General features: G+C 37.7%; 4 protein-coding genes and 1 non-coding gene across 7 annotated transcripts; 1 reads left to right on the top strand and 4 right to left on the bottom strand.

Annotated features, from left to right (window-relative positions):
- Positions 1 to 103: 103 nt before the first annotated feature.
- Positions 104 to 3,629, bottom strand: LOC108849714 (uncharacterized). Of its 3 annotated transcripts, XM_018623306.2 has the most exons (14): positions 3,613 to 3,629; positions 3,145 to 3,279; positions 2,994 to 3,040; positions 2,485 to 2,555; positions 2,254 to 2,367; positions 1,979 to 2,154; positions 1,801 to 1,889; positions 1,600 to 1,717; positions 1,422 to 1,495; positions 1,285 to 1,332; positions 998 to 1,163; positions 747 to 878; positions 543 to 644; positions 104 to 461 (listed from the first exon to the last, which is right to left on the bottom strand). In XM_018623306.2, the coding sequence occupies exons 2-14, from the start codon at positions 3,226 to 3,228 to the stop codon at positions 309 to 311; spliced, it is 1,374 nt and encodes a 457-aa protein (XP_018478808.1). In that variant the 5' UTR covers positions 3,229 to 3,279; positions 3,613 to 3,629; the 3' UTR covers positions 104 to 308. The 3 variants fall into 3 exon arrangements, with proteins under 3 accessions (XP_018478808.1, XP_018478810.1, XP_018478811.1); XM_018623308.2 differs by lacking the exon at positions 3,613 to 3,629 and having other exon boundaries at positions 543 to 638; positions 3,145 to 3,503; XM_018623309.2 differs by lacking the exons at positions 2,994 to 3,040; positions 3,145 to 3,279; positions 3,613 to 3,629 and adding exons at positions 2,657 to 2,703; positions 2,818 to 2,857.
- Positions 3,630 to 3,859: 230 nt separating this feature from the next.
- TRNAA-AGC (transfer RNA alanine (anticodon AGC)) lies at positions 3,860 to 3,933 on the bottom strand. Its single transcript has one exon. It is a non-coding gene; the product is annotated as a tRNA-Ala (tRNA).
- Positions 3,934 to 4,218: 285 nt separating this feature from the next.
- Positions 4,219 to 5,747, bottom strand: LOC108851357 (proteasome subunit alpha type-7-A). Its single transcript, XM_018624774.2, has 3 exons — positions 5,487 to 5,747; positions 4,730 to 5,144; positions 4,219 to 4,560 (listed from the first exon to the last, which is right to left on the bottom strand). Exons 1-3 carry the CDS (start codon positions 5,657 to 5,659, stop codon positions 4,396 to 4,398), a joined length of 753 nt encoding a protein of 250 aa, XP_018480276.1. The 5' UTR covers positions 5,660 to 5,747; the 3' UTR covers positions 4,219 to 4,395.
- A 1,463-nt stretch (positions 5,748 to 7,210) lies between these two features.
- Positions 7,211 to 8,683, bottom strand: LOC130511095 (naringenin,2-oxoglutarate 3-dioxygenase-like). The gene is made up of 3 exons (XM_057007929.1): positions 8,324 to 8,683; positions 7,633 to 8,061; positions 7,211 to 7,528 (listed from the first exon to the last, which is right to left on the bottom strand). The coding sequence occupies exons 1-3, from the start codon at positions 8,681 to 8,683 to the stop codon at positions 7,211 to 7,213; spliced, it is 1,107 nt and encodes a 368-aa protein (XP_056863909.1).
- A 2,573-nt stretch (positions 8,684 to 11,256) lies between these two features.
- Positions 11,257 to 12,213, top strand: LOC130510504 (WEB family protein At3g51220-like). Its single transcript, XM_057006885.1, has 2 exons — positions 11,257 to 11,436; positions 11,544 to 12,213. The coding sequence occupies exons 1-2, from the start codon at positions 11,260 to 11,262 to the stop codon at positions 11,991 to 11,993; spliced, it is 627 nt and encodes a 208-aa protein (XP_056862865.1). The 5' UTR covers positions 11,257 to 11,259; the 3' UTR covers positions 11,994 to 12,213.
- The last annotated feature ends 103 nt before the right edge of the window (positions 12,214 to 12,316 follow it).

Here is a 12,316-nt window from a genome sequence, read left to right on the forward strand (position 1 = left end):
ATTTTGTATTTTTTTTCTATTTCCGCTTATTGAGGGAGCGGTTCTCATATACATTCCCTTGACTTACATTGTATTTTCAGATTTGCCCCTTTAAAACAGAATCAATCAAATTTGGACAAATATCATTGGAGATATTTTCTCTGGATTTATATAGAAACTGAATTTAAGATTCTTGTCTATCGGAAAAAAATAAGTCAACAAAAAATTAAAAATAGGCCCGTTTACAAACGTTGAAAGGCCCATTAACAACATCTTGCACAGTTTGTTTTTGTGGGGGTATCAAAATTGCTGTGAAAAGTTTTTATCCATCACCAGCAGCCACTCATGTTGCTGTGGATCTTGGAGTTTTGGGAACGGCCACCTTTGTCCTTGTATGTGTTTCTTGAAGACTGTGACTTTCTACCTCCCCTGGCTGCTGCCATTGCTCTGCGTCTTTGCTTGCCTAGTTTTTTGTCCAGCTCCTGAAGCAAAGGGAAGGTTGCATATTTGTTAAAGTCAACTCAATACTCTCTCTGAGTTACTACTACACAGAAGATACTAACCTCATCTCTTTCAGCTTCATTTTCATCATCTCCACTGCTTTCGCTTTTCTCATTATCATCCAATTCAACTTCTGCCTCAACTTCATCTGATCTATTCTGCTCCTACACATCATACCAATCATATTTGTGTGAGCACAAGGAGGCTACATAAAGAGAGAGAGAGAACATGTTTCAGTTATATGATGAACTTGGAAATTTTTATACCTCCTCTTGCAACTGTAGTGAGTTCATTTCATTTAGGTTTCTTTCCTCATTTGACTCAAAAGTTTGCTCTTCATCATCAGATTCCTCATCCTCGTCGGAATCTGTACTCTTCTCCAGCCCACCTTCAATAAACTACACAACACAGGCAAAACAGAAAGAGACAAGTGCTCTGCAAATTAGACACAACTGACACAATAGGCCCAGCTAGATAAAAAGAGTTGTTAGTGAAGTCGTCATAGAGGGTCACATACTTTATCGAGGTCATTCTGCTCCTTTTTTGTGAAACCACTAGCTTCTAGTTCTCGATCCAAAGCATTGGCATCTTTAGTTATATCGTAGAAAGATGGTCTGCTGTTCTCATCCACTTCCACCTCTGTGTCATCATCATCTCTATCTTCTTGGAAAGTCATATTAAACCTGCAAGGAAAAAACTGAGTTCACAGAAATGGAGAAATATGTTTTTTCTCCTAGATAAAAGAAAACTTAAAGAACGAGAGATCATATGCTTCCTAGGTATGTGAACAGATTGACAAGTAACCTTTTTCTGAAAAACTTGAAGATGCATTCGATATCACGGTCAAAGTACCTGAAAACAAAAAAAAATGCATAAACAAACCTAGAAAACAATCATGGAAAGTGATAAAAAGGAGGACAGAGATGAGATAATCGTCATACATTTGTGCATTTTGGTGTGAAACAGATACCATTTGTGGAAAGTCAATCATCGTTATCTTCTCTTCATCATCAATCTACGATAAAACAAAGGTGTAAGCAAAGGGAAAAATAACTAGCAATTATTACAGAGAATCATGGTAACGGAGGCAGCTATGCTATGACTCTGCAATATCTCTACCATGATGTTGAATTCATTGAAATCACAATGGATTAGACCATGCTCAGCCAAACGAACAACAATGCCTATAATCTTCTCGAAAACTGTCTCAGGGTTCTGTAATTGCTTCACCTGAACCCTGTCATTAACGAAATGTGAAAATATGTGATTCACAGCAGCAAGGTTATAACTGATTTGTGAACATGAAATGTAGATCATTACATGGGGTAGCCTTGCACAAGAGACATGATAACACAGTGCCTATTGCAATCAATAGCTTTTGGAACGGGAAAGTCATGTTCTTGCAATGCCTGCTCATTCGGAAGAGAAACAAACATTTAAGCCAAAAAAAGATGAAGAAAAGTGTGTTACTAAATCAATGGAACAAGGCAATAATAACCTTCATAAAAGCAAACTCCTTGAGAGCGGCGAGACGGGAGAGATACAACCAGCTGAAACTACTGCGATGCCTCAAGTAGTCACGCTTAGATTTGACAGCCCTGAAGGAGGTTCTCCCTAGTCTATGCAACTTCATTGCCAGTATAGTTCCATCCTCCTGAGCCACCTCAAATATGTCTAACATCATAACACTTATCAGCCAACTGATCCTAGCGTCTCTCACTTAATCACAGACACCAATGGATATATCAAAAAAAAAAAAAAAAAAAGACAGACCTGACTCTTTACCAACCCCAATCTGACGACCAACACCGGTAAAGACACCACGGTTGACCAATGTCTTAATGGCAAGAAAGTCGTAGCCCAGATAAGTGAGTCTGAATCCATCATCTTCAACGAAGAAAGCAACAAAACATTTTTAAGAGGAATTTCTAAGACTGTCTAAACAGAAAACTAGTAAATAATTGTCTATTAGAGAGAAGAAGAAGAAGAGAGAAGGAGAGTCACATTTAGAGCGGTCGTGATGCAAAAGCTTATACTTGAGCAAGTTCTTCAAGACTTTGTATGTTCCTCCATGTCTGTTGCAATTTACACACAAAATGATTTCATCACAACAAGGAAGTAAAGCGTAATGAAAGAAAAAGGAAGCACTCAAAAGCATCATCAAGATGAGGCATACTTTAGACCAGCAATGCGATCGACGAGCTCAGAAGGAACAATCTCATGCTGCAAATTATTAACAAGCATTTTTTTAGACAAATTCAACAGTTAGGAGGTAATACAGTTGATAAAACACTAAAAACCCTAAAAAAAAAAAAAGGAAAAGAGGAGAAGACTGACATTTCGCATTCCCATCTCGACAGCAGTGAGAACTCTAAAATCATCTTGCTTTCATCACAACAAGGAACATCATAATCCTCCATGTCTGTTGCAATTTGCTTTCATCACAACAAGGAAGTAAAGCGTAATGAGAAGAAAAAGGAAGCACTCAAAAGCATCATCAAGATGAGGCATACTTTAGACCAGCAATGCGATCTACGAGCTCAGAAGGAACAATCTCATGCTGCAAATTATTAACAAAGTATTTTTTTTAGACAAATTCAACAGTTGATAAAACCCTAAACCCTAAAAAAGAAAAAGAAGAAAGGAAAAGAGGAGAAGACTGACGTTTCGCATTCCCATCTCCACAGCAGTGAGAACTCTAAAATCATCTTTCGAGAGATATCTCAACACATTCACGTCAAGCTTCATCCTTTTTTTCTACTCTCAGCTTCAACCCTTTGCTGATATTCAATACTCCCTCTGTTTTTTTAAGATACATATTCTAGATTTTTCACATATATTAAGAAATCACATTAAAAATACATTGATTTTTGTGAATAACAATTTTCCATAACCTTTAACCAATAAAAATCCAATAAACACAATTAATTTTCTTGAAGTTAACAGATTTTCATTAAATAATACATTGAAAAAGTAAAAAATGTATCTTTTTAAAACAATTTTTTTTCCTAGAACATGGATCTTTAAAAAACAGAGGGAGTATATAAAAAACTTTCTCTCAAATTTAATCTAGGTAAGATTTCGACAAGAACGACTATCAATTAATACAAAACCTTTGAAGCTGAGCTTTACCTAAAACCAAACTTTGAGAGCAGAGACAGAGAAAGAGCGGCGCAAAGGGAAGAAGTTAGTTTTCACCGAAAAAACGAGCCCGAAACTAAAATAATTAACATATATTTAACAAGATGAACGTCAACAAGTGTCGTTGTAGTATAGTGGTAAGTATTCCCGCCTCTCACGCGGGTGACCCGGGTTCGATTACCGGCAAAGGCGATTTTTTTTAATATTAAATTATTTCAAAAATTATAGGAAAACATATTGGCTTCGCCAGGGTTCGAACCGGAGACCTTCAGTGTGCTAGACTGACGTGATAACCAACTACACCACGAAACCATTTTATTATATGGTTGTTACAGTTAGTTTTACAAAACTATTTGATGAATCAGATCCAGCGACATGCGACGTACTAACTCCAGGGCTTTGATCCATAACATTATTTTGTTTGTGAGGGTTGATATCAGTTAAAGGAGATTTGAATGTCGTTCTCGCATGTTATGTTTGTCTACAAAACTATATGGAGAAGATAACAAGATGAATTATTCATGAAACATTCCACATCAATAGCCAGTCAGCCACAGAAACAACAAAGGGCTATTTTCTCATGGACAAACATGGTACTTTGCTAAAATTGTCGATTAAGATTTAAAGCGAAAATGTCGTCAACACAGGCTAATGATCCAACAAAACAAATTCACGCAGTCCAGATTTTCTATTCAACCCTCAAAATAACATAATTTGAACCAAAAGTTACAACTTGAAAACTCAGACCGTTATTGTAAAGACCCTGGCTCATGCTCAGGTTTCCTTTGAAGGGCCTTTCTTGGCTGCTTCTGCAGCAGCCTTCTCTGCTTCGATCTCAGCCACAATAGCATCGATTTCAGCTTCTTCTAGCTGCCTCAGAGTACCTTCCTCCCGTGTCATCAGAGCAACCTCAATGTTCTTTCCCCCACTCTCAACAACCTGCAAATTGCAAAAACCTCATCAGCTATTTACAAAATCCACACGCTTAGGCAAGCAAGAAACCAATACATATGATCAAAAGAAACCTACTTGGTAATAAGGCCCCTAGTAATAGCTCAAAAGAAAACCAACTTGGTTTAGTTATAGAGAAACAAAGGAGCAAACTAACCTCAAGCAGAGCACGGATAGCAAGCTTCACAGTTTCTTGACCAGAGGTTTCTTTATAATTCTTCTCCAGAAACTCCCTGATAGAGTTCGAGTTTCTCCCGGTCGCATTAGCCTTCCAAGCAGAGAACGTCCCAGATGGATCAGTCTGATAAAGCGAAGGAATACGAGTGTAGGGATCAAAACCGACAATAAGAGTGGAAAGACCAAAAGGTCTAACACCTCCACTTTGAGTGTACTTCTGCTGAAGCCCGGCAATGTACCGAGTGATGTACTCGACAGTCACGGGATCCTCCAACGTAAGCCTGTGGCTTTGACACTCGATCCTCGCCTTGTTAATCAGGACACGAGCATCTGCCTTGAGCCCAGCACAGGCCAATGCAACGTGGTTATCAAGACTCACAATCTTTCTAGCTGATCTGTGAGAAACAAACAAAAAAAAAGGTCAATCTTTTATTGGTTAGATATCCATAAAGGTAAAAACTTTACTCGATTTCAACAGTAAAATATTGAATTCACTGTACACAAGGTTCAATCTTTACACTCGTTAAACAAAAAAAAAGTAAAGTCTTTTAACTACGGATCAGCTACGATTCTACGATCTAACACTCCCAGTTACGAAGTTGATACAAAACCCTAAAATCAAAGTTCGTTTCGATTCGATTGAAAAAAGGGTTTAGCAATTGACCTAAATCAAGCGACCCAGGTGTGTAACAAACAACTTTGAATCGGTTAGAGATTGGGAGCTGTATATGTTATACCTTGTATCCTGGAGCTTAGGGGTGGATTTCTTCTCGACGGCGAGGACGACGGTATCGGTGCCGCGGACTCCGACGGCGGCGTTACCCTTACGGACAGCTTCTAGGGCATACTCCACCTGAAAAAGGTGGCCGTCGGGGGAGAACACTGTGATTGCTCGATCATATCTCGCCATCTCTCACTCTATTGACTGTTATTTCTAATTCACCTCTGCGTCTCTCTCTCTCTCTCTTTCGTTTTGTTCAAAATCGATTCCAACTTAGGCGACAAGCCAGATTTCTTTAGTTTGGTTTAAATCCCCTGCGGACAAGCTCACGTTTCCAGACTATGATAAAGAATCATCAGTGTCGATTTGTTTCTTTTTGGGCCTTAAATGAGCTACATTGGCCCAAACTCAAGCAGAATAGGCCCTTTTTCTATACTAAACTTTCCTCCATATCAGTTAGAGCATCCGCAAAGGAGGATTTAACCAATCCTTAGCGCGATAACATAGGGTAATTTGATTAAAATAATAATAGATGTGCTCGATTACGGAAGGATTGATCCTTGAACAAGGATTAGAAGGATCAAGTCCTTGTGTACGTGTCCGTCGGTGATAGGTAGATGTTTGGTTTGTGTTTGGCGAGAGGAAAAAAAATTTGGTCATTTGCAACCGAAACCAAAAAAAAAAAGAAAAGCTCTCGAGTCTCGACGAAAAGGCGATTTGGAGGCGTCGGCTTCAGGAAGGTAAAGCGATCCCTTCTCTCGTAGATTAATCGATTCCGAAGACTTTTCATCATGTTTTCCTCTCTATCTAGGGTTCGGTTTTGGGTTTAAATCGATTTGGGGATATTTGTGTTCGAAATTAGGGTTTGCAAACGATTTGGGTATAAATCGAAATCAGGGTTTCAAAACGATAATTGTCTAAATCTATTTGATGAGCTTCTCGTTTGTTCTTATAATAGGTTTCAATCGATTAGGTTTGAAAACCGTTTGTGGGTTGCTCGTTTGTTCTCGTTTCGTTTCAAAACCGATTCTCGTTTCTTCTCGTTTCGTTTCAAAACCGTTTCTGGGTTGCTCGTTTGTTATTATTTGATGAGGTTCTCGTTTCGTTTCAAAACTGTTTCGTTTCAAAACCGTTTCTCGTTTGTTATTACGGGATTAAGGGAAGAAACTCAATTGAGTTTCTTGTAAATACATGTTAATGTTTAAAATGCTAAAATGATGAAAATTTGTAATAGAAATAGTATTTATTCAGACACAGGTATGAATCTCAAACTACCTCCTGTCTTTTTCTCCTGTTTTTTTTCTATTCTGTACTCGAAAAAAAATTATTACTTTATTTGAATATTTTGTCTATTTTATTCATATAAAAAATTAAAAAAATGGCTATTTGAAATAATTATCCTATAAAAAGAAGTATTGTATTCATACACAATGTCCAAGACATCTAAGAAGCATGTGGATCATTTGGCTCATTTCAAATTTTAAGAGTTAATCAAAATTAGACACAGCTTTGTGATATATCTTGATTAGTTGGTTGAGTTTCAATAGTTTGGCCCCTATAATATCAAACCAATTTCACATATTCAAACTCTTGACCACAACGGTTTCTTTTCCTAGCTCAGCCACGGCTCGTACATATATAGGAGACTACAAGTTATGATCTATCTTGAGATACCCAAAATTAAAAAAATATCTGCAATGAGGTTGTTCTTACTAGACAGGGACCAACAAAGGATTCTAATTAAGTGATGATTTGGTCGAGAGGCTTGGTAGCTTCCTTTGGGTCGAGAGGCTTGGGAGCTTCCGTGTGGTCATCATGTTGTTCTTTAGCCAGCTTCTTGAGACGAGCCACCTCCAGATCTCTACCCATCTTTCTCTTATACATCTCCTCAAACGTAATAGGCTCCTCCAGTATCGGCTTCTCTCCTTCTCTCACTTTAAGCGGATACACGGTTGCTTCCGGCGCCGGATTCTGGAACGTGGCTATGGATAATCTGCTCGAGTTGGAGTTCACCACAGCCTGGTGGTCAGCGTTCTTGAACCTCCCGTTGCTCAGATACTTCAACAGACATGCAAGAGTTAATCTAACCAAATAAAAATCACAAAACAGAGAAAATATAAGCAGGCATTCTGAGATCGAAAAGGTTAAGAAAGTATACTAACGTGACCATGGTCGCCAAGATTGACGACAAAAGCTCCTTCAACAGGCTGAACCGTGATCCACGTCTTCCCATCGTCTCGTGTGGCTTGTAAACCACCGACTTGGTCTTGGAGCAGCAAAGTGATGGTTCCAGGGTCAGTGTGACGCTTGAGTCCGAGTGTGAGATCAGGCTGAGGGCATTTTGGGTAATAGTTAACAACTATTTTCTGGTCCATATCGACGCATGCATTGGTAAGTGCTTCTTTCTCAAGTCCCATAGCTTCAGACAAAATCTCAAGAAGCTTACAAGCCAACTCCATCAGCTTCTCGCTGTACTCCTCCGTCACTTTCACCCACCCGTCCGGCTTACTCGGCCACCGTGAGTAGTCTCTGTTTCTCACCGGGTACGAGAAATACGTCACGATCTCCCTCCAATCTTGAACAACCTCTCCCTACATATAATGATTATTACGTATTTTACTACAGAACATGCTACATAACCAAGAAACACATGCATGGGTCATCATTAAATTTACGGCTATATGCTGCAAAAATAAATTAAGAAATACAAAAATCAAGTAGAAAATTGTTAGAATTCGAGTTACAAGTTGGCATCTAATGAATTTAAGCGAAATACAAACTTTTTAAAAAATATATTTTAGAAAACTTACTATAATGTTATTAAAATGTACTATAAAATTATGGTGGATTTACCTGGAGATGACTTGAGACGATGAATCCTCCCTTTTTACCACCGGACATGTCGAACTTTAGTTTTTCATCAGGAGGCAAAGTGAAGAAGTTGCGAGAGAGACAGGTCATATCCGCCACCAAACTAGTATCGACGCCATGGTCGACCACCTGAAAAACACCCCAGTTCTCACAAGCCTCAACGATCTGACGACATATCTCTCCTCTTTTCCCACCAACATCGTCGATTCCTGCGAGAGATATCACGGGGATTTCGTTGCTGAAGTCATTGTAGGCAACCTTGGGACGTTCTTCCACGTCCCGGACGAACTTGGAGTTGAGCTTAGACTCTCCGGCAAGCTCAGTTAGAGTTGCTGGAGCCATTTATACACCCAAGAATGTTCAATTACAAAAGGCAAAAAAAGATTGAATGTACAAGAAAAAAAAAGAGAATGTGTAATGAATATATGAGAAGACACAACAAGAAAAAATTGTTATAAGTATCAAATCTTTTGTTACTATGGCTACAATTTTGTAATTAATTTGGCCAGTAGCTATATTTAGTTACAAAATGTTTTTGTAGTTGTGGATTTGTGAATATCATCCAGAGGATGTTTGTGGTTAATGTCAACAAATCAATATATCCTTGGCTATGAATAGGGGTGTCAAAATGGGTCAAATGGGTCAACCCAACCCATAACCCAAATGGGTTGACTATTAATGGGTCATGGGTCAATCCAATCCATTTATTAAATGGGTTGGGTTGATCCATGACCCACTAAATTAAATGGGTCAGATGGATTAATGGTTGACCCATGAACCCAACATCTTTATAATGACCATTTTTAAATTAAGATCAAGTTGATCGAATTGAGACATAAATTAAATTAAGACCAAGTTGATCGAATTGAAAATTTTATTTTTCCGGTTTTTGCGAAAAATTTCGTTTTTCCGGTTTTGACGAGAAATTGCGTTATTCCAATTTTGGTGGGAAGTTGCGTTTTTCCGGTTTTGACGGAAAATTGCGTTTTTCCGATTTTGACGGGAAATTGTATTTTTCGGTTTTGGCGGGAAATTGTGTTTTCGGCGAAAATTTTGTTTTCCCATTTTTGCGGAAATTTACGTTTTCCTGTTTTGGCGGGAAATTGCGTTTTCCGGTTTTGGCGGGAAATTACGTTTTCCGGTTTTGGCGGGAAATTGTGTTTTCCGGTTTTACCGGAAAATTGTTTTTTTTTTACGATTTTGGTGGAAAATTGCATTTTCGGTTTTGGCGAGAAATTATGTTTTTCCGGTTTTTGTGGGAAAATGTATTTTTGTGATTTTGACCAATTTTTTAGTTAAAAACTAAATGGGTTAGAAATGACCCAACCCAATAGATCTATTTAACTTGTTAACCCATTAACTTGTTAATCCATTAACCTGTTAACCCATTAACTTGTTAACCCATCAATCCATTGGATCAAAAATAAACAATTCATTTGGATTAATGGGTCAGTTTGGGTTGGGTCAACCTATGGGTCATGACCCATTTTGACACTCCTAGCTATGAATAAACACAAGTCAAATCATAATTGTTTCTATGTATAGAGAAAAACCTTATTATCTATATACCTTTGTAGCTGTTTTAAGTTTGTGGCTTTTTAAACTTTGGCTAAAAAGCCCTAAGGAAATCATGAAACTAAAACATTCATTACTGACCTTTGGTGCTAGTGTTTTTACTTTGGATCAAGCTTTCAAGTGTTTGGAATTTTAAGTTTTGTAGCTATTTAACATTATGTATTATTTATAAATATTTATTTTTCTCAATTTTACATTTTTAAACATGATAATTTATGACCAAGAAGATTTGGTAGCTATATACACAATTTTTCGAGAGAAAGAGTGGATGACTGAAACGAAGAGTTCGTTCGCTACCTACCACGGTATAAGTTATATTTCTGCACTTTCTATAAGACAGGTTACTCAACTAGCTACATGCATTCGTACTTTATTTATATTTGTAAACTATGAGACATCAGCTACACGGAAGTAGTTTAGTGGTAGACGAATTTTGTAGAAATTCGAGTTTGGAGAAATCATATATATATACGACACTATATCGGTGACAAACGGATGGAAGACTATGCTTAGACCTTATTTGAATATCCAAAAAAGTTAATCTACAAAGTGCATTTTAGACTAAAATTAGTTTGAGTCATTCCATAGATCCCGGATATATACCTCATGTAAATATAAAACAGATGAGACATTTGTTATCTTTATGGAGTGAGCAGAAAAGCAACGTCTTAGATTGGTTCGCGGAGAATTTTCGGGTAAGGTTTTACGTTACAATGTTAGATCATCATCAATTTGCATGGCACAATCACGCTGAGGAGAGAAGACGAGACGACACGCCTGTCTTCCTAAAAGTTGAGAATGTAGATAGATGATCAGAATTGTATATTGTTGCCGCACACTGACTGGAACACAGTTAGAAAAAAAACCATTTGTGATTTCGGGGCCCAATAAAGGCCTATTAAAGAGACGCATAAGGAGAAAGGTCGTTGTCGCAATGAGGATTTGATTATTTGGTAGTAGCAAAACTAACAGAACACATGAAAACGGAAGGACGTTCCAACGAACCTCTCTACTTGTATTTACCCAAAGTTATATTTTGTGTGAAGTAAACGCAAAGACATTCTCATCTACATTCTGTTGCTAGTATATTTTTAAAAAATAAATGCACCATGAAAAAAAGTTAACAACTTACCAATCATATTTGTCATTTAGATGGGATTTCGACCCGTTATTGAAAATGAAATGACATATTACATGACTGAACCATTACATAATCTAATCATAACGTAGTCAATTATACTAACCTAGTCACCATCCATTTTACCAACAACAACCAACGGTTGCAATCTTATTTCGAGAGAGTGATGCTTCTTTCTCTATAAAAAGCTTTAAGACATGGTCACATGGACCACAAACTCATACAACTAAAGCAAACAAAACAACCCTCAATCATCTGCATTCTTGCAATGGTTCGCGCGGAGATCGACACTGGAGCTCCTTTCCGGTCTGTTAAAGAAGCCGTCACTCTCTTCGGCGAGAGAATTCTTCTCGGAGATAATTACATCAACAAGTCTCTAGAGGTAATAACAATTAAATACATACATGTTTTGCATATAACAACAATTATGTGTATAGATAACATACCAATTATTAACATTCTTGAAATGATTTTCGACCGTGTGGTTAGATAAACGGAATTAGAAACAAATGCATAGAAGCTGAGCTTGATGAAGTAAAGGCGAATCTTAGGAAAGCAGAAGAAGAGAACAAGGTTTTGTCTCAACTTCTCGAAACCCTCACACACGAGCTTGAAACGGCTAAGGAAAAGCTAAGGCACTCGGTCAGAAAATCCCCTGAAAACCCTCAAGTTGAAGATGACCTCAAATTTATAGAGCAATCCAGGGTTATTGAACCGGATAGAATAACCGAGATCAAAGTGAACCGGTTTGACGAAAATGAGGTGTATGATGAGGATCGTTTGGAGAGGAGGCGTTCGGTGAAGTTTGCGAATCCACCGTTGTTAACGAAAGTCATTGAGAGCAAAGAGGAGAAGAAGAAGAACCAAGTTATGGTGAAGAAGCAGACAAAGAAGATGAAGCCATTGGCTGCTTGGCTCTTCGCAAGAAAATTGGTCTAGTTGACCACTTTTAGAAATGCTTGTCTCGCGTTTATATGCCTTACATATTCTGAAATAATAACCCCAAAACTAAAATAGTTCTTACTTTGGGGATTCATGCAACTTAAATTTGTAACAGTTTTCTTGTCGATTTGTAGCAACTACATAGACAAACTGGATCGTGTCAAATGTTTTTAAGGGATTTTAGCATCCGAAATATGAATGATAAATATAAGCAATCTACATTTTTATAAATTTCGTAAAATTAATATTAACTGGGTTTTCGATTGTAACTACGAACATAGGGCCCAGTATGAAAGTCCATTAATAACTAGGGTTAACGC

Source organism: Raphanus sativus, chromosome 4 (assembly GCF_000801105.2).
Source record: "Raphanus sativus cultivar WK10039 chromosome 4, ASM80110v3, whole genome shotgun sequence".
Classification (NCBI taxonomy): domain Eukaryota; kingdom Viridiplantae; phylum Streptophyta; class Magnoliopsida; order Brassicales; family Brassicaceae; genus Raphanus; species Raphanus sativus.

Excerpts from the sequence above, each read along its gene's own strand:
- LOC108849714 (XM_018623306.2), bottom strand. The coding sequence starts at position 3,228 with ATGAAGCTTGACGTGAATGTGTTGAGATATCTCTCGAAAGATGATTTT. Across the intron at positions 3,041-3,144 it reads TGGAGATGGGAATGCGAAAC|CATGAGATTGTTCCTTCTGA; the intron begins GTCAGTCTTCTC and ends AATAATTTGCAG. Across the intron at positions 2,155-2,253 it reads TGGGGTTGGTAAAGAGTCAG|ACATATTTGAGGTGGCTCAG; the intron begins GTCTGTCTTTTT and ends TTATGATGTTAG.
- LOC108851357 (XM_018624774.2), bottom strand. The coding sequence starts at position 5,659 with ATGGCGAGATATGATCGAGCAATCACAGTGTTCTCCCCCGACGGCCAC. Across the intron at positions 5,145-5,486 it reads CCTAAGCTCCAGGATACAAG|ATCAGCTAGAAAGATTGTGA; the intron begins GTATAACATATA and ends TGTTTCTCACAG. Across the intron at positions 4,561-4,729 it reads CTATCCGTGCTCTGCTTGAG|GTTGTTGAGAGTGGGGGAAA; the intron begins GTTAGTTTGCTC and ends TGCAATTTGCAG.
- LOC130511095 (XM_057007929.1), bottom strand. The coding sequence starts at position 8,683 with ATGGCTCCAGCAACTCTAACTGAGCTTGCCGGAGAGTCTAAGCTCAAC. Across the intron at positions 8,062-8,323 it reads TCGTCTCAAGTCATCTCCAG|GGAGAGGTTGTTCAAGATTG; the intron begins GTAAATCCACCA and ends CATTATATGTAG. Across the intron at positions 7,529-7,632 it reads ATCTTGGCGACCATGGTCAC|TATCTGAGCAACGGGAGGTT; the intron begins GTTAGTATACTT and ends TGTCTGTTGAAG.
- LOC130510504 (XM_057006885.1), top strand. The coding sequence starts at position 11,260 with ATGGACCACAAACTCATACAACTAAAGCAAACAAAACAACCCTCAATC. Across the intron at positions 11,437-11,543 it reads ACATCAACAAGTCTCTAGAG|ATAAACGGAATTAGAAACAA; the intron begins GTAATAACAATT and ends CCGTGTGGTTAG.